The sequence below is a fragment of the Ahaetulla prasina genome, chromosome 5 (assembly GCF_028640845.1).
Source record: "Ahaetulla prasina isolate Xishuangbanna chromosome 5, ASM2864084v1, whole genome shotgun sequence".
Taxonomy (NCBI): domain Eukaryota; kingdom Metazoa; phylum Chordata; class Lepidosauria; order Squamata; family Colubridae; genus Ahaetulla; species Ahaetulla prasina.
In genome coordinates this window covers 97,296,077-97,318,573 of record NC_080543.1, presented here as the reverse complement: position 1 = coordinate 97,318,573, position 22,497 = coordinate 97,296,077, and the positions used below count along the sequence as shown (strand labels likewise).

The 22,497-nt window shown below is 43.4% G+C and overlaps 1 protein-coding gene and 1 long non-coding RNA gene across 8 annotated transcripts in view; one reads left to right on the top strand and one right to left on the bottom strand.

The window, feature by feature from the left end:
• Window positions 1–73: 73 nt before the first annotated feature.
• On the top strand, window positions 74–14,391 carry LOC131199696 (uncharacterized). Of its 7 annotated transcripts, XR_009155389.1 has the most exons (7): window positions 74–193; window positions 290–407; window positions 3,224–3,469; window positions 5,542–5,744; window positions 8,742–8,912; window positions 13,842–13,905; window positions 14,253–14,391. It is a non-coding gene; the product is annotated as an uncharacterized LOC131199696 (long non-coding RNA). The 7 variants fall into 7 exon arrangements; XR_009155393.1 differs by lacking the exon at window positions 13,842–13,905 and having other exon boundaries at window positions 3,236–3,469; XR_009155388.1 differs by lacking the exon at window positions 13,842–13,905.
• Window positions 10,517–22,497, bottom strand: part of LOC131199695 (acetylserotonin O-methyltransferase-like) — a 24,278-nt gene continuing 12,297 nt past the window's right edge. The window contains exons 4-8 of the mRNA XM_058185735.1: window positions 21,514–21,582; window positions 20,978–21,096; window positions 19,147–19,287; window positions 18,865–18,987; window positions 10,517–12,440 (exon numbers count right to left, since the gene is read on the bottom strand). Of these exons, the coding sequence (XP_058041718.1) occupies window positions 12,232–12,440; window positions 18,865–18,987; window positions 19,147–19,287; window positions 20,978–21,096; window positions 21,514–21,582 (661 nt within the window). The 3' untranslated portion in view covers window positions 10,517–12,231. The remainder of the gene's footprint in view (window positions 12,441–18,864; window positions 18,988–19,146; window positions 19,288–20,977; window positions 21,097–21,513; window positions 21,583–22,497) is intronic.

Sequence of the window (22,497 nt, the reverse complement as noted above, 5' to 3'; positions counted from 1 at the left end):
TCCTGGTTTTAACCGGAAGTAATGTGGTTTTTACCTTCTGCGCATGCACAGAAGTTTTTGCGCATATGCAGAAGTTTTTGCGCATGTGCAGAAGGTTTTGTGCATGCGCAGAAGGTCTGCCGCACATGTGACACGTACGTGAGCGAAGCGAGCACACACGGGTGGTGTGTGCACTTCCAAACTGGTAAGGAAGGTAAGTAGATTTTACCCCTGATCTGAACAATGAAACTTTATTTTTACTTCAATTTAGTTTTATGGTATTCTAACAATGCATCGTTTCCATTTCCAGATCTGGGCTGCAGACATTTGGATGACCACTTGATGGCAGCAAAAAAACAGAGAAGGGCTTCAACTTTTCAGACATATTTCTGCTTCTCCCTGTTTCTTCTGCAGACACTCATTTAAAGGTGGGAAAATAAATGGAAATGTGAAATATAGTAAATGATACCATAAAGCAGGAACTGGGGATGATGCGGTTTTATAAGTGGGAGTCTAAAATACTGGTGACTTTAAAATCTTCCTGAATATCAGCATGACCTTTGTGGGAAAGAATAGAATACAAATGGATTTAAAGGTGCATAAGGAGCAGTTGAAGAGCCGTAGCCAGATTCTTATCCCCAACAGACAAAATGACAATGGTGAATCAATTAGCAATTCTCCCTTATTTACTCCAGTTGAGGATTAAACGCTGAGGACCTTTTCCAGGGCCAAGAATTCAGGTCATGCTTGGTCAGCAGCCGAAATGGAAAAATGGGGAAGAAATTAGGATAGTATCCAGAATTAACAAAAAAAGAAAGAAAAAGAAAAGAAAGCTGTTATGGGAAGGCGTGGGAAGCCCCCTGTTAGAAGAAATGTCCATCTAGGTTCAGTTCCAAGTGGGAAGAAAGACACTGGAAACATGGAGACTGCTTGGAAAGATGGTTTAATGTTGGACAGGACCACATGGGTTTTTTGGGTCCTGGCAAAATGAGCACATGGGAGAGAGAGAGAAAGGGAGGGAGGGAGGGAGGGAGGGAGAGAGAGAGAGAGACCTTCTCTTGGGCCCCACCTTGGAGCTTCCTGTTCCTGTATTCTGATTGGTTGTCAGACTCCCATGAGGCAAGCAGGGGTAACTTTATAGTATCTTGAGTCCCAAGCTTGGTTGAATCTTGCTGGGTGATGTAATCTCCCCAGGTGCCATGTGGTGAGTTCTGTTGCTAGATGGGTAGAGGGCTAATGCTATCATGTCCTGAGGGCCATGTCTTAATCTCATCACTCTGGAGCTGAAAGTGAGGGGCAGGGAGTTGCTTTGTCTTTAAAACATGTTTCTCCTTTTCTCACCCAGGGAAATATAATATTCTGCTTTTTTAATATTTCCTAAAATATTTCATTCTTCTAGGAGAGGGTGGGTGCTAATTTCCTTCAAACCCCCCCCCCTTGAAGAATGAAATGTTTTGGGAAATATTAAAAAAAGCAGAATATTATATTTCCCTAAAAGGGAAATGGAGGGGAAATGGAGAAACATGTTCGTAGAGGCAGAAAGCAGTGCCTAGTCTTAGAAAGCAGCTTCCAGTCTTTCTTAATGTGCCTATTCACAAACAAAACATCTTTAGCTTCAGGGTGATGGTATTAAGGACAGGATATTGAGAAAAATGGAAACAATACCTGTCCATTAAGAAAGGCATGGTAGAGGCAATAGATAAAATCAATTACACATGACAGGATTAAGTTCAGGAAGTTGATAATTAAGACCCATCATGAGCCTTTGCAAAACAAGCAAAACCAATCAAATAATAAAAACACACAAACAAGCCTCCAGATTACAAAATGCTGTAAAATGTATAAAAGCCCATGTAAAACTAAGCCAATTGGTCAGCTGCCCCAGAACTGTACACTGTGGTTCTGTTCATCAATAAACAGAGTCTTTCTTTCCAATAAACTTCCATGTTATTTCCAGTGTCATTCTCCCAGCTTGGAACTGAACCAGATGGATTTTTCTTTCCAACAAAGGCATGTGACAAATTTTATTAGAAACTCTAGCAATAACAAAAATTGCAGTCAGGTGGACTTTCTGATAACTTACATAAATAAATACAAATGTGCTCTGGGCCTGCATTGGCTATTCTTCCCTGATTGTGGTGTGGACCACTGATTGGTCTGTTTTACCTATGAAAGACTCAGCCAAGGAAAACAATGTGCTTCTTTGGCGAGTAAATTTACTATTATGAAAGTAAAAGGTTATTCCTCCTGGTGAAAGTAAATATTCATTACATCCACATTAATTAAAATTGTAGCTTCTCATTATCTCATTAAGACTTCCAGTGGTGACGTCAGCGTGAATGGAGCAAGGGAACAGAGGCTCTGTTCCCGAAGCCCAAATTTCCCAGCCAGGAAGCCTAAAATAGGCACTATCAATCCCAGAGAGATTGATAGAGAAAAGGGGGTTCTTTGAGGAACTCGGGGGAAAGGCAATCCCTCCAAAGATTCAGGAGAAACCTCTTGATTCCAGCAGGGAAGAAACCAGCCATTTTGGCTGGTCTGAAGCGCTGACAGCCACTGAGTAGGAAGCAAAGATTGAGAAAATAATATAACTGCAATCAGTAGGAGAGAAAACCCCAAAAAGGAGGTACAAATATTTTGTTGGAGAGTGAGGTGAAATACTGAGACTCTAAAACTAATGTGATGACCCAGGGCATGACATAAAGACAGAGAACCAATATGAGTCCCTTTATTATCACCAACTGTGCCCCCAATGTTCCTTTCAACTCTCTCGCCTGGAAAGAGCTCTTCCACCAACCTGTAATAGTCTTTGGCTGGCAATACTTCAGTCCCAAATGTTGTAAGCAGAAAACTTCTAACAAAAAAATCTAAAGGCAAGACAAGGTAATTAATCCGGCAGGGCAAGCAAAATAAGGAATTCCACAAGTAAAGTAGCATGGCAATAAATCAAACCAATTGGGAGGATGCCAGGATTCAAAGAAACACCAGATAAACTCAGTGTTTGTTCCTGACAAACGTCCCTCCCATTTGCCTTTCCTTTTAAACTCCAGCAGCACCTATGCCTTGTAAAGTAGATTGGGTCCCTTTCCTCCCTCGTAAGCCATGCAACCCACATTGCTCTCTTCTCTGTTCCTCCCTGCGCTGCCTAGGTTGAGGAGTGGGTGGGCCTTAGTCTTCATCTGAGCCCCTCTCCCTTGTTCTACCTCTCCCCTGCTTTGCCCAGCCTGACTTTACTTTTCTCCAGTTTTTTCCATAGCCAATGGATGTACTCTCTCACTCTCTGTCAGCTGTTCCTCTTCCCCTTAAGATTCAGATTCTGACAGGGGCATGACAACTAAATGCTGAAATACTGCCAAATAAATGTGGCAATTAGGAGGGAGAGGAGCGATGGAAATAAACTGACAAGCAGTGACAACGCAAAAAGGCAAAGTAGCAGATGAAAGAAGGAAAGAAACTCTGGCTCGATAAATCTTTGTGACTGAGTGAATTGGTGACTATAAATTTACACATCTATACATTTATTTCTTTAATGTTAATAGTACTGTTAAACTTATGGAAGACTTTAAGGATTGAAAGGTTTGGGTATAGTTAACTGTGGAATTTGAGCGGCGATCTGGGACCTTATTACAGTCTTTATCCAGCATATGTACATATATAAATATAGAATTCTACATCAATTTCTATAGTATTAAAACTCTTAAATCTGTTTGTCTCTTTGTAAATTTCAATAAGCCCAAACAGAGATCATAGTGCAAATTGTTCTGAAGCAAAATCTGCTACGGTACGGATGCTTCTGAGAACCTGAGATTCTGCCTTTAAGGCAGGGGATAGTGATATATACAGAGAGGCTGGGGCAAACAGCTGGGGAATTGTTAACACTTCCTTGATGGAGGGTATCTTCCCATCCACCTTGAAAGAGGCGGTGGTGAGGCCCCTTGTCAAGAAGCCTTCCCTGGACCCGGCTATTTTGGCAAATTATCGTCCTGTCTCCAACCTTCGCTTTGTGGCGAAGGTTGTTGAGAGTGTGGTGGCAAGACAGCTTCCCCGGTACCTGGAGGAAACTGTCTATCTAGACCCGTTCCAGTCCGGCTTCAGGCCAGGGTACAGCACGGAGATGACTTTGGTCACGTTGGTTGATGATCTCTGGAGGGCTCGGGATAGGGGTTGTTCCTCTGTCCTAGTCCTATTAGATCTTTCAGCGGCTTTTGATACCATCGACCATGGTATCTTGCTGCGGCGGCTGGGTGGATTGGGAGTGGGGGGCACCGTCTCTCGGTGGTTCTCCTCCTATCTCTCCAAACTATCGCAGACGGTGTTGGCAGGGGGGGCAGAGATCGGCCACAAGGCACCTCACATGTGGGGTGCCGCAGGGTTCGGTCCTCTCGCCTCTCCTGTTCAACATCTATATGAAGCCACTGGGTGAGATCATCCATGGTTTTGGGGTGCGATGTCATCTGTACGCTGATAATACTCAGCTGTACAATTCCACCTCTAACCATCCCAACGAGGCCGTCGAAGTGATGTCCCGGTGTCTGGAGGCCGTGCGGGTCTGGATGGGGAAGAACTCAATCCCTCCAAGACTGAGTGGCTGTGGATGCCGGCATCCCGGTACAGTCAGCTGGTTCCATCGCTGACTGTTGGAGGCGAGTCATTGGCCCCTATGGAGAGGGTCTGCAACTTGGGTGTTCTCCTGGATGCTTGGCTGTCGTTAGAAGAATATATGACGGCCGTCGCCAGGGGAGCCTTTTATCAGGTCCACCTGATTCGCCGGTTGCGTCCCTTCATAGACCGGGATTCCTTATGCACGGTCACTCATGCCCTCGTCACTTCCCGCCTGGACTACTGTAACTCTCTCTACATGGGGCTTCCCTTGAAGAGCATCCGGAGGCTCCAACTGGTCCAGAATGCTGCTGCGCGGGTAATAGAGGGAGCTACTTGTGGCTCCCATATAACACGTCTCCTGTGCAAGCTGCACTGGTTGCCGGTGGTCTTCCGGGTGCAATTCAAGGTGTTGGTTACCACCTTTAAGGCGCTCCATGGCATAGGACCGGGATATTTACAGGACCGCCTGCTGCCACCAATAGCCTCCCATCACCCTGTGCGCTCCCATAGGGAGGGTCTCCTCAGGGTGCCGTCAGCCAAACAATGTCGGCTGGCGACCCCCACGGGGAGAGCCTTCTCTGTGGGGGCACCTACCCTCTGGAATGAGCTGCCTCTGGGGTTACGTTTGCTCCTCAACCTCCGGACCTTCCGACGAGAGCTCAAGACCTTTCTGTTTTACCGCGCAGGACTGGCCTAATTGTAATATAGCTTTTAACTTGGGTTCTATTATCGTTTTATTAATAGTTTTAATGGAATTTGGCCTAATTGAATTAAATTTTTAAAATTATTTTTAATTTATTGATGAATCTGTTTTATGTTGGCTGTAAACTGCCCTGAGTCCTTCGGGAGAAGGGCGGTATAGAAATTAAATAAATAAATAAATAAAATAAATAAACCTTAGAAGAGGCATTAAGATGGCTAAACAACAATACAAACATAAGGTGGAGAACTATCTTGCAGATAACAACCCAAAGCATGGTTGGCAGGGACTGCAGTATCTAACTAACTATAAGGGCAACATGAGGAACACGGTCAACGCTGATGCCTCATTGGTGGAGGAGTTGAACACCTTCTTCGACCGCTACGAGATGAAAAGACCAGATCCCGTAGCCGCTGCCAGCCGGCCTTCTGATTCCCAGCCACTCACCTTCTACAAACACCAAGTGAGAGCTGTATTGAAGGCTGTGAATCCTTGAAAAGTTGCAGGCCCAGATGGGGTGCTGGGGATAGTAGTAAAGAATTGTGCTGATCAATTAGCAGGGGTCCTGACAAGGATCTTTAACACTCCCTGCCAACGGCCTATGTTCCATCATGCTTGAAAACAGCCACTATTGTCCCAGTCCAGAAGAAAAACAGCAATTAACTGCCTAAAAGACTACAGACCTATTGCATTAATGTCTGTAGTGATAAAATGCTTCAAGAGATTGGTTCTCCAACACCTTAGGACATGCCTCCCACCAGACTTTGATAAATATCAGTTTGTCTACAGGCAGGGGTGAAATGCTCCCGGTTCGGACTGGATCGCCCAATCCAGTAGCGATGGCGGCGGGTGGTTCGGATAACCGGTAGCAAAAAATTCTGCCCCCCCACCGCCTCAGCTGAGTTGCACAATCATCAGAGGGTTTTTTTTCTTTTAAAAGTAAAAAAAAAAGCCTCTGATGATCGCGCGGCTCAGCTGGGATCATCAGAACCCTTTAAAAGCATTTTTTCTACAACCTCTTCAGCCGAAGAGGTTGTAAAAAAAGTTTTTAAAAGGCTCCTCTGATGATCCCAGCTGTGTTGCCTGATCTCCAGAACCTTTTAAAAGCATTTTTTTACAAGCTCTTCGGCTGAAGAGGCTCTAGAAAAAATGTTTTTAAAAGGTTCTGGTGATCAGGCAACTCAGCTGGGATCGTCAGAACCCTTTAAAAGCTTTTTTTCCTCTGGCAATCCCAGCTGAGTTGCCTGATCATCACAGGCTTTTAAAAGCATTTGTTTACAACCTCTTTGGCCAAAGAGGTTGTAGAAAAAATGCTTTTAAAAGTAAAAAAAAAATTGGCCATACCCACCCAGTCACATTACCCCACCACCCCCAAGCCATGCCCACAGAACCGGTAGTAACAAATTTTACATTTCACCCCTGCCTACAGGGGGGAGAGGTCAACAGATAACGCCACAGCTACTGTTTTACATTCTGTAGCGACCAATCTGGAGAAATCCTGGAACTATGTCAGGATGCTTTCCATAGACTATAGCTCAGCCTTCAACATCATTCTTCTGAGAATCCTTATCAAAAAGCTGACAGACTTGGATTTTCCCTCTTCCATCTGTAACTGGATCAAAGACTTTCTGAGGGACCGGCCACAAACAGTGAGGGTTGGGTCTGTCATATCCACCCCCCTGAAGCTTAGAACTAGCTTCCCACAGGGCTGTTTGCTCAGTCCCTACCTGTATTCACTGTACACACTTGATTGTGTATCGTCTGACCCATCCATTGTGATAAGTTCGCAGATGACACCACCATACTGGGTCTTATTACTGGTAGAGATGAAACAGCGTACAGGGGGTAGGTTCAAAAACTATCCACATGGTGCTTAAAAAACAACCTGAACCTGAACATCAGCAAGACCAAGGAGATTGTGTTGGATTTCCAGAGGAAGAGAGAGGAACCTTCACCACTTTACATTGAGTGGGGCTGTGCAGAGAAAGTTTTCTCCTTTAAATTCCTAGGAGTCCATCTCAGCGAAGATGTCACCTGGAAAAAGAACACAATTCAGGTGGCCAGAAAGGCCCAACAGAGATGCCATTTCCTTAGGGTCTTGTGTAAAAACAGGGTGGAACAACAACTGATGACCTTTTACCGGTCCATAGTAGAAAGCGTCCTCACTTATTGCATCACAGTATGGCATGCCGGTCTGACAGCCATGGATAGAAAAACATTACAGAGGGTGGTGAGCACAGCAGAAAACATTGTTGGCTGTCCCCTGATACCACTAGCGATGAGATCGCTAGGGCTCGCTGCCTTAGAAGAATGAGGAAAATTCTCAGGGATGACTCTCACCCTGGTCACCCCTTCTTTCCCCTCCTACCATCGGGAAGGAGATATAGAAGTATAGCCAGCCGCAGAAACAGGCCAAAGAACAGTTTTTATCTGTGGGCTGTCAGACTCCTGAATGAGAAATAACATTATAACTACGGAGTATGATGGACTGTAGGGCCGGCACAATGTGTAACATGTTCACACTGGTGTAATAGGACTGGGTGTTTTGTTAATATGATTTATTGGGTTAGGGATTTTCTGTCTTCACGTGAGTTGTATTGTGTTGGGGAGGAGTGCACTGAGGGACCTCAGCCAATCTCATTGTACATATGTTGTGCACTGACAATAAAGATTTGAATTTGCTATTTTAAGGAATTTGTACAAAATCTGAGACCCATTATTCCCATGTCAAATATTAAGGATCTTCACACCAGTTGTATTTGTATTTAGTTGTGGCCACTAAACATTGTTCCAGGCAGCCACAGTCAATGATTGCGATTTCCAAGACTCCCTGCCAGCTTTCAACAACCAAAATCAATGGGGAAGCTAGCAGAAAGTCTGAAGCATTTCCTATTTTATTGCTTTTTTGCCTGCCTGGATGCATTATTTTCATCTGTTTAGGTAAGGAAATATCTTCAAAATGATGACACAATGGATCCTGGGTTGTATAGTAGTTGATAAAAAGAACAATTAAAAAAATTTAAAAGAGTTGTTGGGGGAGAAGATAAAATGTTGAAGGTTTCAGAGATATTTGCTGCCTCATTTTGATGGCAATCAACTAAAATTTGCCTACCTTATGAGTAATAGTGATCTTATGGTTCACTAAGAGTTAAGAAAACTCCCAATGAACATTTGTTTTCCTGGATGTTCCTATATGAGGAGCCAAATTAATACATTGTCAAAGTTCAAGGTGTTAAAATGCAACAGAACATGCTGCACAACCTCTATGCCATGAGAGTCATGGGAGAAAGTCATTTGTGACAAGGATTTTTTTCTTATTTACCATCCATGACTTCTAAAGAGAGTGTGTTGAATCTAGCCAATGTCATTTTGTCATATCTATATTTTGTTAAGGACTGACAATAGATTGGTGGCAAAAAGTTACCTTGGTTCTAATATCTTGCTACTGTCCTGTGTCAAGGATTCTCTTCTTCAAAGACCTTTTCACCTGATCACATCCCATCCTTTGTATGACCTCAGTAGAGGGAAACAAACCTGAGAACCATATTGGTCTTGTGCCAGACAAATGAGATCCAAATTCTTGCAACTCAACATGTATAGAAAGGTCCATCAAGGTCATACTCAACCTAAGGTACGAGTCATTGCTATATTTATTTATTTATTTATTTAATCGTATTTATATACCGCCCTATCTCCCAAGGGACTCAGGGCGGTTTACAGGCACTAAAAACAGATAAATACAATATAAATACAATATAAAACATTTAAAAAACTTATTCTAAAGCCCGTCCAATTAAAAATAGAAATAAAACCCAATTTAAAACCCAAAATTTAAAATCTAGCTCAGTCCTGCACAATTAAATAAGTATGTTTTAAGCCCGCGGCGGAAGGTCCGAAGGTCCGAAAGCTGACGAAGTCCGGGGGGTAGATCGTTCCAGAGGGTGGGAGCCCCACAGAAGGCCCTTCCTGGGCGCCGCCAGACGACTTTGCCTCGCTGACGGCACCCTGAGGAGACCCTCTCTGTGAGAGCGCACGGGACGGTGGGAGGTATTCGGTCGCAGTAGGCGGTCCCGTAAATAACCCGGCCCAATGCCATGGGCGCTTTAAAGGTGGTCACCAAAACCTTGAAGCGCACCCGAAGGCCACAGGAAGCCAGTGCAGTCTGCGCAGGATAGGTGTCATGGGAGCCACGAGGCTCCATCTATCACCCGCGCAGCTGCATTCTGACTAACTGTAGCCTCCGGATGCCCCTCAAGGGGAGCCCCATGTAGAGAGCATTGCAGTAATCCAGGCGAGACGTCACGAGTGCGTGAGTAACCGTGATAGGCATCCCGTCCAGAAAGGCGCAACTGGCGTACCAGGCGAACCTGGTAGAACGCTCTCCTGGAGACGGCCGTCAAATGCTCTTCTAGAGACAGCCGTTCATCCAGGAGGACGCCTAAGTTGCGGACCCTCTCCATCGGGGCCAATGACTCGCCACCGATGTTCAGCCGTGGATTTAGCTGACTGTACCGGGATGCCGGCATCCACAGCCACTCTGTCTTGGCGGGATTGAGCTTGAGCCTGTTTCTCCCCATCCAGACCCGTACGGCCTCCAGACACCGGGACAGCACTTCGATAGCTTCGTTGGGGTGGTTCGGTGTAGAAAAGTACAGCTGAGTATCATCCGCATACAGCTGATACTTCACACCGAAACCACTGATGATCTCACCCAGCGGTTTCATGTAGATGTTAAACAGAAGGGGCGAGAGAATCGACCCCTGCGGCACCCCACAAGTGAGGCGCCTCGGGGACGACCTCTGCCCCCCTGTCAACACCGACTGCGACCGGTCGGAGAGATAGGAGGAGAACCACCGGTAAACGGTGCCTCCCACTCCCAATCCCCCCAACCGGCGCAGCAGGATACCATGGTCGATGGTATCGAAAGCCGCTGAGAGGTCTAATAGGACCAGGGCAGAGGAACAACCCCTATCCCTGGCCCTCCAGAGATCATCTACCAACGCGACCAAAGCCGTCTCCGTGCTGTAACCGGGTCGGAAACCGGACTGGAACGGGTCTAGATAGACAGTTTCATCCAGGTGCAAGGGAAGCTGATATGCCACCATATTCTCTACAACCTTCGCCGCAAAGCGAAGGTTGGAGACCGGACGATAATTACCTAAAACAGCCGGGTCCAGGAAGGCTTCTTAAGGAGGGCCTCACCACCGCCTCTTTCAAGGCGGCCGGAAGACACCCTCCACCAAAGAAGCGATCGTAATCGCCTGGAGCCAGCCTCGTGTCACCTCCCGAGTGGCCAGCACCAGCCAGGAGGGGCACGGGTCCAGTAAACACGTGGTGGCATTCAACCTACCCAGCAACCTGTCCATGTCCTCGGGAGCCACAGGGTCAAACTCATCCCAAATAATGTCACCAAGACCACCCTCGAGCGTCTCACCCGCATCACCGCAATCTTGGTCCAGACCATCCCGAAGCTGAACGATTTTATCGTATAGATAACCGTTAAACTCCTCAGCCCGTCCCTGCAACGGGTCATCCCGCTCCCCCTGATGAAGGAGGGAGCGAGTCACCCGAAACAGGGCGGCCGGGCGGTTATCTGCCGATGCAATGAGGGAGGAGGCGTAGCTATATGTACCAGAGCTCTTCATATATCACATGTGGTGTCCTTTGATATGGTTCAGTCAAAATTTCTAAGGACCCCATTTTCAGATGTAGGTTATCTATTAATGGAATCAAAGCAGGTTCTTTATATTATACAGTCCTAGTCACTTTAAATAGCTTTAAATCCCTGTCATTCAGCTGTTATATAAAGCTGTACAGGTATCATCTTGATTCTTTCCCCAGAAATAAGTTATCTGGGATTGGAACATCCGCAAGTCTATAGACTGGAAAGTACCCCAAATAATGGGAAAATCAGTTGGCAGGGTTAAATTTATTTGACTTGGCAAAAGGCTAGAATCCAACTCAAGGCAATTCTGATTACATTTATCTTTTTCTGGTTTGCTACCTGGTTATGATCAGAAAGCAAAGAATGAGAATAAATAGTTTTATAACAAAGTCATAGAGTTTCTGAACTTGGCTGCTGTATCTGGAGAACTGGAATATTGGATGAGATTTGTTTATGGAATAGCTCTTTTATGAGAATATCATAGCGGTATAATATATTTGAACCAATCAAAGCACAATTAAAGAACTAATACAATATATAAATTAGTTTATTGACAGTGATAGAAAATAAAAAAGTTGAAATAGTGGTGAAATTATAAGCCCTCTTTACAATTAATCACTACTAATAGGATACAGCATTAATAAGGTTATATTATTGAGCGGGTTAATTTAGATATATTGAAATACATAACTAGTGTAGAAAGAATGAGATAATGTTTCTGAAGTGGTTATTGCACCATAGCCTTTATCTAAAAACCTTGAGTTTCCAGCACTAATTGTTAATTTCCTTGTGGCTAGGCTTGCAAAACTACAGTTAATATTTTTATTTATGTTGTTTGCACCTATGGCATTCTATGCGTGTTGCAGAATTTCTAGGGCTTAACTGTTTTTTAGAAGTGCTAAAAATACTGAATTAGCTAAGCAATGTGTGTGTTTTAGAGTCCTGATTCTGACCTTTCAGATTTTCTCTTGTACTCTGTTATTTGTTTAATGTGTATAAGAAGATTGTCTTGGTATGTAAAGTTGGGAAGAACTAAAGATCTATAAAGAGATTAATTTTTGTCATATGATAAGAGTGTCATCTATCTCTATTGCGCAGAATTGGTTCTCAGGATTTTTGCAGCCATTGTTGGGGATCCCTAGTTATGGTGAAATCATATTGTGATAAGAAAAGGATGTAATCTGTGGACATGGAAAGAACAGAATATAGCTGTAATTAACAAAGCAAGATTTTGATTACTGAAATTTCCTCTTAAACATTCAACAGGAAGGAATCAGGAGCAGCATTATTTTCTTCCTAGAATAACATGAAAGAGGTTTCCTTTCTTTAACTCAACATCTTGGAAACCAGCCTTGCGGAGAAGCACATTAAACTCAGTTGTTGACCGTTCTTTTCCTTCAAGGTAGAGCAATATTAACAAAGAATAGATGTGGGCTGCGAAAGGCCCTCTTCTGTTTTCATCAAGAAGCATTTCCACTATTAAGATACCGCCACCTGTTTCAAAATATATAGTACTTATTTCAAAAGCACAATGAACATTACATATTTTGAACATATCCAAATTTTGTTATGACTCTTCTTTCAAATAAGTTATATTTATTCCTGCCAATACATAACACAGACCAATTTATTGTGGCTGTTTTTGCATACTTTGTCAATTTACAGATATTCTGAGTATTCGCCAAGGCTTCCCCTTCAATCTTTTCTAGAAATTGACCATGTAAGCTTTTTCTTGCCAAAATTCTTGTTGTGTTGCATTACATTATATTATAAAGGTAAAGGTTTTCCCTGTCCAGTTATGACCAACTCTCGGGGATGCTCTTGGCTCTCTGTTTCTTAACCAAGAGAGCCAATGCTGTCTGAAGGAACTTCCTTGGTCATGTGACCAGCATGACTGTACTCTGAGCTGCATAGGACGCTGTTACATTCCCACTGAAGTAGTACCTATTTATCTACTTGCATGCTTTTGAACTGCTGGGTTGGTAGAACCTGGAGCAAATAATGGAGCTCACCCCATCACTTGGCACTCAGATCTCGAACTCTGGCTGTCAGCTTTCCAGGTAACAATCTCAGCGTCTTTAACAGCTGAGCCATCAGTACCCCATATATTATATTATATAATATAATAATATAATATCAATATTCACGTTTTGTTTTCAACAAAATCCAATTTTTAACTTGCATCAATGTTTGTTATGGCTGTCTTATATATAATCAGTCAATGCATACTTTTCTTTGATAGTTTGTTTGACTTGAAGTAAATTTCTGCTTTCTTTTCTGTGGGTAGGTATAATCTATCAATATTATTTTGGGGTTGTAAGACAGTTTTATTGTTTTTCAGTCCAAATTATCCAGTTCAGCTTATGGCCAGTTAAAATTCCAGCAGTGTATGGGCCAGAATTGATGGTTTTGATGGTGTTTCCACCTTTCAATATTGTCATTAGCAATTTTCTCACTCTTTGGATGTATTTTTACAAATCAAAATTTTAACTTGTTTGTTCTTAATAATATCCAATTGTTTTGTGATGGTTGGCTGCACAGTCAGCAGATGTTAGACTAGATTTGGCATTTTTATGCACCTATTATCCACTAAGCACCTGTGATAGGCTGATATTGTTATTTGATAAGTTATTTGATGTCACTAAAGGTATCATCACAGGATGTACTGTAAACTTCTTCCAAGTAAAGTTTCCTTTTGCAATTGTCTGATGGCGATTTTGTCAGTGCTGATTGTGTTCAAGTGGTGCTTCAGATGTTTTGGGATTGTACCTCAGGTGCCTATTACTATTAGTATTATCTTTGCTTTCAGCTGACACATTCAGACTACTTCTAATTACAGGGCTTTGTATTTGGTGATTTTCTCTAAGCCTTTCTGTTCTATTTTGTTGTCTCCAGGTTTTGCAAGGTCCAGTATTCGTAGTTTTTTGTCTTTCTTATCAACGGTGCTAACTCTGGGATGGTACGTGGCAGGTGCCTTTCTGTTTGAATTCTAAAGTCCCAGAACACTTTCTTGCACATATTCCAATACACCATTCTTGCTACTTTGTTAGTATTTGCAGTCAGTCGGTATGATAGTCTTGTAGCAACCAACTAGGTGGTCCACTGTTCAACTTTTTTGCAATTCTGACTTTGAATGCATTTGTTTTTAAGGCTTGTTCTTATGCAGCCAGAATTTAGCCCCTTTGTCTCTTTATTAAATTTTTCTGCTCTTAGCCATTGTCAGGTCTCATTATCTGCTTTGCGTTCTTTTAATGTACTGGCCATATAATAGTTTATCATGCCATTTCTCTTTTTTATTCTTTGCAGGAAGACCACAACTGAGCTAAAAATTTCCATTGCTAAGCAAGACAGTTGTTAAATGGATTTTGTCCTTTTTATTTCCAAAGTTGTTAAGCGTATCACTGCTGTTGTTAAGTGAATCATGCTGTCATTAAAAAAATCTGACTTCCTCTATTGACTTTGTTTGTCAGAAGCCAGCTGAGAAGGTTACAAATATCAGAAAACTGCAGGAGGATCTTCAGCCAACATGACATTCATGAACACTTCAAACCCAAGAATACACTAAGGCAGAAGCTTGTCCACCCCAGGGATAAAACACCCAGAGAGAAACTGAGCAACATGGTATATGCAGTACAGTGCAGCGAGCCATATGCAGATCTGTACATTGGGGAAAAAAAACAACCACTTCATAAATGCATAGCACAACATAGGAGAACAAACACATCAGGATTAGATTCAGCAGTCCATCTGCATTTAAAAGACCCAAACCACTCTTTTGAAGACAAAAAAAAATTCAGTTTTGGAAAGAGAGACTCGCTGGTTTCAAAGAGGGGTTAAAGATGCTATCTACCATATTTTTCAGAGTATAAGACGCACTTCCCCCCTCAAAAGAGGGTGAAAATTTGGGTGTGTTTTATATACTGAATATAGCCCCTCCCACCAGCTGGCCCCCACCCTTTGGCCTCTGCATCCCAGCAATTTGCCTCCTTGCAGCAAACAGCCCATTTCAGTTTCAGCTTCAGCACAACCTGATTAGCACAAGCAGCTATTGTCGGTTGGGTTGGCCTCCCAACCACCAGCTGTTTCAGGCTGCAGGGATTGCCGTTACCTATTGCCCATTCTGATCCCTTCCCTACTGCCCTTCCTGGAACGGGCGGAAAATGGGGGCACGGAGGATGAAAACGGAAGTGGCAATAGGCTATGGCAATCCCTGCAGCCAGAAACAGCTGATCCTCGAGACGCTGATCCGACCGAAAATCATCTGCTTGTGCTAATCAGGCTGTGCTGAAGCTGAAATTGAAACGGCTGTTTGCTGCAAGGAGGCAAATTGCTGGGAGGTAGAGGCAGATTTTTTTTCTTGTTTTCTCCCTAAAAAAGGTAGGTGCATCTTATAGTCTGGAGCATCTTATACTCTGAAAATTATTAAAATTGAACAGCCCTCTCCCAACAGAAGGAGAGGGATATGACATCATCTATCTGTAATCTACAACACAGTCCTTTCAACAGTTCCAAGAAAGCTCCACACCAATTTGCACCACTCAGGTGACCTTGATGACACAGATAAACCTCCAGGTGACCTTAACGACTCACTAAAATAATGCAAATGTCCAGCTTTTTGCAAGGAGTATAACTCCTTCCATTTCCTACCATCCAGTCAGAGCTGAAGAAGCTTCTTGGATGAGAAGCAAAATGTCTTCAAAGAAAAACCAGAAAATCCAGTTGCCTCTTGAGAAAAGCACCTTTGGGACAACCATGACCTGGATGACTGAGAATCTCCATAGACACTTGCAGGAAAATGTTATTTCTTGCATATCTTCAAATCCACCATTGCTGCTACTTTGTTATGCTGTTGTTTGTAGTTGGTCTGTACAATCTTCTTGCAGCAGCAAACCAGGTGGTCAACTGTTTTTTCACTTTCTTTGCAAAGCTGGCATTTGCTATCTGTTGCTGTCTTTTCAAATCTGGCTTTGTGTGTATTTATTATTAAGGCTTGATCTTGTGCAGCCAGAATGGGCCCTTCTGAATTTTTTGCTAGCATATATCTAGTCAATAGAGGCTAAGAAGTAGTAAAGAGTCACAATGAGAAGTCTTATTAGTTTGTAACACAACCACCAAAATATGAATGGATCCAGTTTGTACAATACAGTCTCTTTGGGTTATAGAGCAGAGATAGCTGGAAGAATCACTCTGGAACCACAATTTTTTTCAGCACTGCAGCTGAATAAGTTATTCTAAGATGCCAGTTGAAGGCCCAGGAAAACTGGATGGTGAATTTGAAATGACACTAGATTTAGGGGAGTTCAAAACTTGAGCCATGTATGAACTTTGCCAATTCCTTAGCAGATTTAACTTTCTATAATTAAAGGGAGGACCACTTGCAGGGCCGTGCTGAGGATTTTGGACAGTATCTGTCCAATAAAATCGCTCGGATCAGGGACGGTCTGGACGCTGATTGGGTAGATCTGGGTGGGATGACAGAAGTAGTTCTTGAGAATGTTATCTGGGGAGAGTTTGATGCTGTGACTCCCGAGGACATGGACAGGATACTGAGGAGACTAAATGTGACCACATGTTTATTGGACCCGTGTCCCTCCTGGTTGGTACTGGCCACACAGGAGGTTACGCGAGGCTGGCTCCTGGGAATTATCAATGCCTCCTTAATGGAGGGTGTCTTTCTTACTGCCTTGAAAGAGGCGGTGGTGAGGCCCCTCCTTAAGAAGCCTTCCCTGGACCCGGCTATTTTGGCAAATTATCGACCTGTCTCCAACCTTCGCTTTGTGGCGAAGGTTGTTGAGAGTGTGGTGGCATGTTAGCTTCCCCGGTACCTGGATGAAACTGTCTATCTAGACCCGTTCCAGTCCGGCTTCAGGCCTGGGTACAGCACGGAGACGACTTTGGTCGCGTTGGTTGATGATCTCTGGAGGTCTTGGGACAGGGGCTGTTCCTCTGTCCTGGTCCTATTAGATCTCTCAGCGGCTTTTGATACCATTGACCATGGTATCCTGCTGCGGCGGTTGGGGGGCCTGGGAGTGGGGGGCACCGTTTTTTGGTGGTTCTCCTCTTATCTCTCCAACCGATCGCAGACGGTGTTGGCAGGGGGGCAGAGACCGACCTCAAGGCACCTCATATGTGGGGTGCCGCAGGGGTCGGTTCTCTCGCCTCTCCTGTTCAACATCTATATGAAGCCGCTGGGTGAAATTATCTGTAGTTTTGGGGTGGAATACCATCTGTACGCTGATAATACTCAGCTGTACATTTCCACCCCTAACCACCCCAATGAAGCCGTCGATGTGATGTCCCGGTGTCTGGAAGCTGTGTGGGTCTGGATGGGGAAGAACAAGCTTCAGGTCAACCCATCCAAGACAGAGTGGCTGTGGATGCTGGCATCCCGGAACAGCCAGCTTACTCCATCGCTGACTGTTGGGGGCGAATCACTGGCCCCCCGGGGAAGGGTTCACAATTTAGGTGTTCTCCTGGTTGATCAGCTGTCCTTAGAAGAATATATGACGGCCGTCGCCAGGGGAGCCTTTTATCAGGTCCACCTGATTCGCCAGTTGCATCCCTTTCTTGACCGGGATTCCCTACACATGGTCACTCATGCCCTTGTCACTTCCCGCCTGGATTACTGCAATGATCTCTACATGGGGCTCCCCTTGAAGAGCACCAGGAGGCTCCAACTGGTCCAGAATACGACTGCGCAGGTAATAGAAGGGGCACCGCAATGCTCCCATATAACACCTCTCCTGCGCAGCCTGCACTGGTTGCCGGTGGTCTTTCGGGTGCAATTCAAGGTGTTGGTTATCACCTTTAAAGTGCTCCATGGCACAAGACCGGTGTTCTGTTTCCCTTTTCCAATACTCCCAACAAAGAGTCAGTCAAAGGCCTTCTCTTCTACTTTATTTACATAGATAAATGTCCTGGCCACGTCTACCCACGGGTCTGCCAAGTCTCTGGAGATAACGAGGAAATTATAGATAAGGCCAGAATTACTCACGAATATATTCTTCCCTCCACTGATACAGTTTGCCCGCGCAAATTCATTGCTTTGTCCAAGACAAAAAACCAGGAAGTCCTGCCTCCTATTTATAGTCTCTGCAGATGTCACTGCATGACCATCATTCCTTGGCTTTGTCCCAACGCTTCCTCTGCTGCGCGCGCTGGTCACGTCTGCGCAGTCTTGCATCACTCCAAAACTGTTCTTGGGGCGTTGCCAAATCAGAAGAAGGCTCGGGTGAATCAGGCCTTGCCGGCCCCTCCTCCTCCCTTTGAGTGGGTGCCAGGGAGGGAGAGGGCCCAAGAGAAGCAGGGCTTGCCAGGTCTTCTCCCTCACTTTCTGAATCATCCGAGTCCAGGAGTCCGGGTCCAGGAACCTGGGTCACAACAACCGGGTTACTTACGGGACCGCCTACTGCCACCTATAGCCTCCCATCAGCCTGTGCACTCCCATAGGGAGGGCCTCCTCAGGCTGCCGTCAGTCAAACAATGTTGACTGGCGGCCCCCAGGGGGAGGGCCTTGTCTGTGGGGGCTCCAGCCCTATGGAATGAGTTGCCTCCGGGGTTGCGTCAACTCCCCAACCTCTGGTCTTTTAAACGCGAGCTCAAGACTTTTTTATTCTATCGTGCAGGGCTAGCTTGATGAAATTTTAAGTGGGGTTTTAGGATTGTTTTTCTGTAGTTTTTATTTTAATTGGCCATTTTATAATCAGTTTTTTAATACGCTTTTAATTTTTGTCTATGTTTATGTTGTTTTTATTTGGCTGTGCACCGCCCTGAGTCCTTCAGGAGAAGGGCGGTATAAAAATCTAATAAAGAGAGAGAGAGAGAGAGAGAGAGAGAGAAAGAAAGAAAGAAAGAAAGAAAGAAAGAAAGAAAGAAAGAAAGAAAGAAAGAAAGAAAGAAAGAAAGAAAGAACACCTACCAGGTTTGCAGGCCTGGTACACTTTATGTAGCAGCTGCGAACATCTCTCATCCGACCAGTCATGCAGAATCCTGGCCAAAATGTACAGGTCCGCTTCAGGAAATGGATCTTTAAAAAAATCACCTACAAAAGTAAAATCCCATTTAGCAACATGTCTTCCAGATTATTCTGATAGAATAATCTGTTCTCTCTTTAAAAACCACAGAATCCAGTCTGCCTGTGAAAGTTTCTTGAGCTTAGCAAGTCATGAGTTCAACCCACAAGGAACATTGCAACTTTTACCTGCATGGAAAGTGATTTGGGTCTCTTCTGAAGACAAACAATGCTTCTTGGAGGCTTCCACTACTTCAGGGAGGTCAAAAATGGTCACAGTACACTTTGGGTAGAGTGAAATCAATTCCTTAGCTAAGCCACCAGTGCTTCCTTAAATATAGAACAAAATGTAATTAAGTAACTGCAGAACAAAATTTTGCACAAGTCCAGCTTTTTTCCATGAAGTTACATGCCTATTATTTCTCCACAGGTGCGATTCAGATTAATTGAAATCTAATTAATTCAATTTCAAAAATGAGACAAACTTCTTTCAAATTTGCTCTGCTTCATACCATGGAAAACAAATAGTAATAGGGAAAAAGAACAGAGATGGAGTCAATTGATTCTCAACTCTCAACTTCCAGGCTATAAAATTCCTTAGGCTGGATGCACTTAATATTCAAAAGGTCCAAAAACATTGGCATTTGATGCAGATTGAACAGACAAAAACTGAATATCATCTTAAAAGGCACAAAATCCCACCTCATCTTCACTCTTCCATCCCCCAAATGTTCCCAGGCAAATCCAGTTTAAGCAGTGGTGAGTTTCAGAATTTTTTACTACTGGTTCTGTGGGTGTGGCATGGTGGGCATGACAGGGGGAGGATATTGCAAAATCCCCATTTCCTCCCCACCCCACTAATCTGCTCTAGGAAAGAATCAAACTCCCTCCTCTTCGTTTCCCCAAATAAAATATTACTCATAAGAAAAGGCTCCCAGAAAAGCAAGGAAAAATCAAGCTGCTAACAAGGAACCTGCCTGATACTCATTCCACATTCCTGCCAGCAGCATAAAGGAAACTTTGTAAGAAGAAAACAGCTACCGGTGCTTAGAGATAATAGAAAGTGGAAGCCGGAAGTTCAGCTCCATTTACAAGGAGACAGAAAACTCATTCAAGACAGGATATTTCACAATGGAAATCACCCAAACCTTTTTAGAAACACAAAGCCCATGTTGCACAAACCCCAAAACTTCAAAAACATAGAACCATATAAGAATCCCTCCTCATATCCAGTTTGTTGTTCAGTTGACCCAGAAACGAACTGTTGAATGTCACTTCACTTCTGCAAGTAAAAACCTTCTTCCAGCAGCTACTTCTTGGCCTGTCAATTTAAAGCGATGGCGTCTTTTTTTCCCCCTTCTTTGTTGCCAAGTGATTTCCTGGCTGAGAAATGAGTCCTGATTTTTTTCATTCTAGCTGATCAGTTGGGAGGCTTCTTGGCTTCTCAATTTAAAGCGACGGTGTCTTGGTTTTTTTTCTCTTCTTTGTCAAACGAGCCTTTATTTTTTCCTTCTAGCCGATCAGCTGGGAATCAGAAGGCAGCGAATAGATTGGGGGTGGGGCCAGGCAGAGGTGGTATTTACCGGTTTTCTGAACTACTCAAAATTTCCACTACCAGTTCACAAGGACTGGGGAGAACCGGCAGCAACCCACCACTGAGTTTAAGTACTCATCAGCCTGCTATTCTCTGATTTCAGTTCCTTCCCATTTTTGGTCATCACTGGAAAAGGGGAGGAGGAGATGACTGATTTCAAAACTCTCTCCTCTTTTCAAACAGCCTCTGACAATTTCTCCACTGACTGTTATACTGTATCAGGTCAGAGTGACAGTTAATCATCCCTAAAACAGGACTATTTATCAAAGTCTGCTATAGACATCCCAAAGTTGTGTTTTTTTTAAATCTCCTAAGGATTTCTCCTTTTCCAAATGCAGATAAAAAGATTTGTAAGAGAAGCTAAGAACTCATCCAGCCTCTTTGTCCAACATGTGAAGAAGATGGCAAAGCGCTGGCTGTACTTACCACCCAGATCGCAAATGAGTGGGAACTGGGACAGGTCAAAGGCAGAAAGCACTTCTCTTCCTACCACAGGCCAGAGCTCATTCATGAAATTGGAGAAGGATTCTAACTCTTCCTTTGATCTAGAATTAAAATAAACACCTCTCAATATAACTTTATAAACTGCTATCGTTTTTACATATCGATGTTTGAATCAAAAGAATTTTTTTTACAGCCTCACTTAAATGATGCTGATCAGAATTTGGAAAAATCTGCACATAATACATGGAGTAGTCCTACCATTTTGGTGGAAAATGTTATAATGTTCTTGAAACAAAGCAGATTCGTATAGGTACTCTAACTGCAGACCTGTGCTTTGTATATAAACAGAAACACCTGGTCAATTAGATGTGCCACAACACTATTCCAGTGCCATAAAAGAGAATTTGAATATAGTGATGAATCAGGATCATATGATAGAGAAAAGAAGATTAATCATATCGATTAGTTGCCCACAAAACAGTTACTCTAATGACCATTCTCTAAAATTATATTGTTACCTGTAAATGACCTCAAAAGTCTTGTTTGAGGGAGAGCCATATATTGATGAAATCTGATTTTTTCCTTTCCTAAAAGAATTTTTAAAAAGTTAGAAAGGAACAAGACAATCATCCTGGTATTTTCTTCTGTAAGTAGATCCGGAATGTCTTAATGAATTTTTACAGTTCAGATTTTATTCTGAAGGTTTCATTATTAAGCCAGTTCTCCTTCATTCTCTCAAACACAGTGCAGTACGATCTAATGCATCTCTACCAAGAAATAGCTGTACAGTCATGTTGATTAAGTTGGTTAGTTGAAGAAACTCCCCAGATAAAGGCAATGAACCCAACTTACTTCTATACTGTATCTGACCTTCCAAAGAACAGTCAGAGCTGTTTATCTTTAAGATTGTCTGATTTGACCTTGTAGACCTGGCAGGCACATAGAGTGTCCCTAAATTAAGCGGTTTCTAAAACCTGTAGAGTTTTAATGCCGTGGGGTCGTCATTTTAGTAGTTAGCATACAAGACAGGGAAGGTCTACTTGATGAAGACTGGAGTGATATGCAGGTAGTCCTCAGGTTAAAACAGTTTGTTTAGCAACCATTTAAAGTTTCAACAGTATTGAATGAATGGTGTTTATGACTGGAAGTTGGAAGTTGCAATCACATGAGACTTTTGCTTAATGATCTAGACCCGTGATGGCAAACCTATGGTACCCATGCCACAGGTGGCACGCGTAGCCATAGCATTGTTTATTTTTCTTTGAAAAATTAGCTGAATATTGTAAATCCCGTAACAAACATCTGAAAACATTCAAGCCAGTAAGTTCTCCTACTTACAAAAAGTTATGTATCAGTCATAAACTTTAATCTCATTTCTTCATCTTAATTATATGACTCCATGGCATAACTGTAAATGTTTGCTTTGCTTGCTTTTATTATTAGAGTTTGGGTTTCTGTTCCAGTTTCTCTTGTGCAAAGCTTTTTAATGTTGGTACCAATTA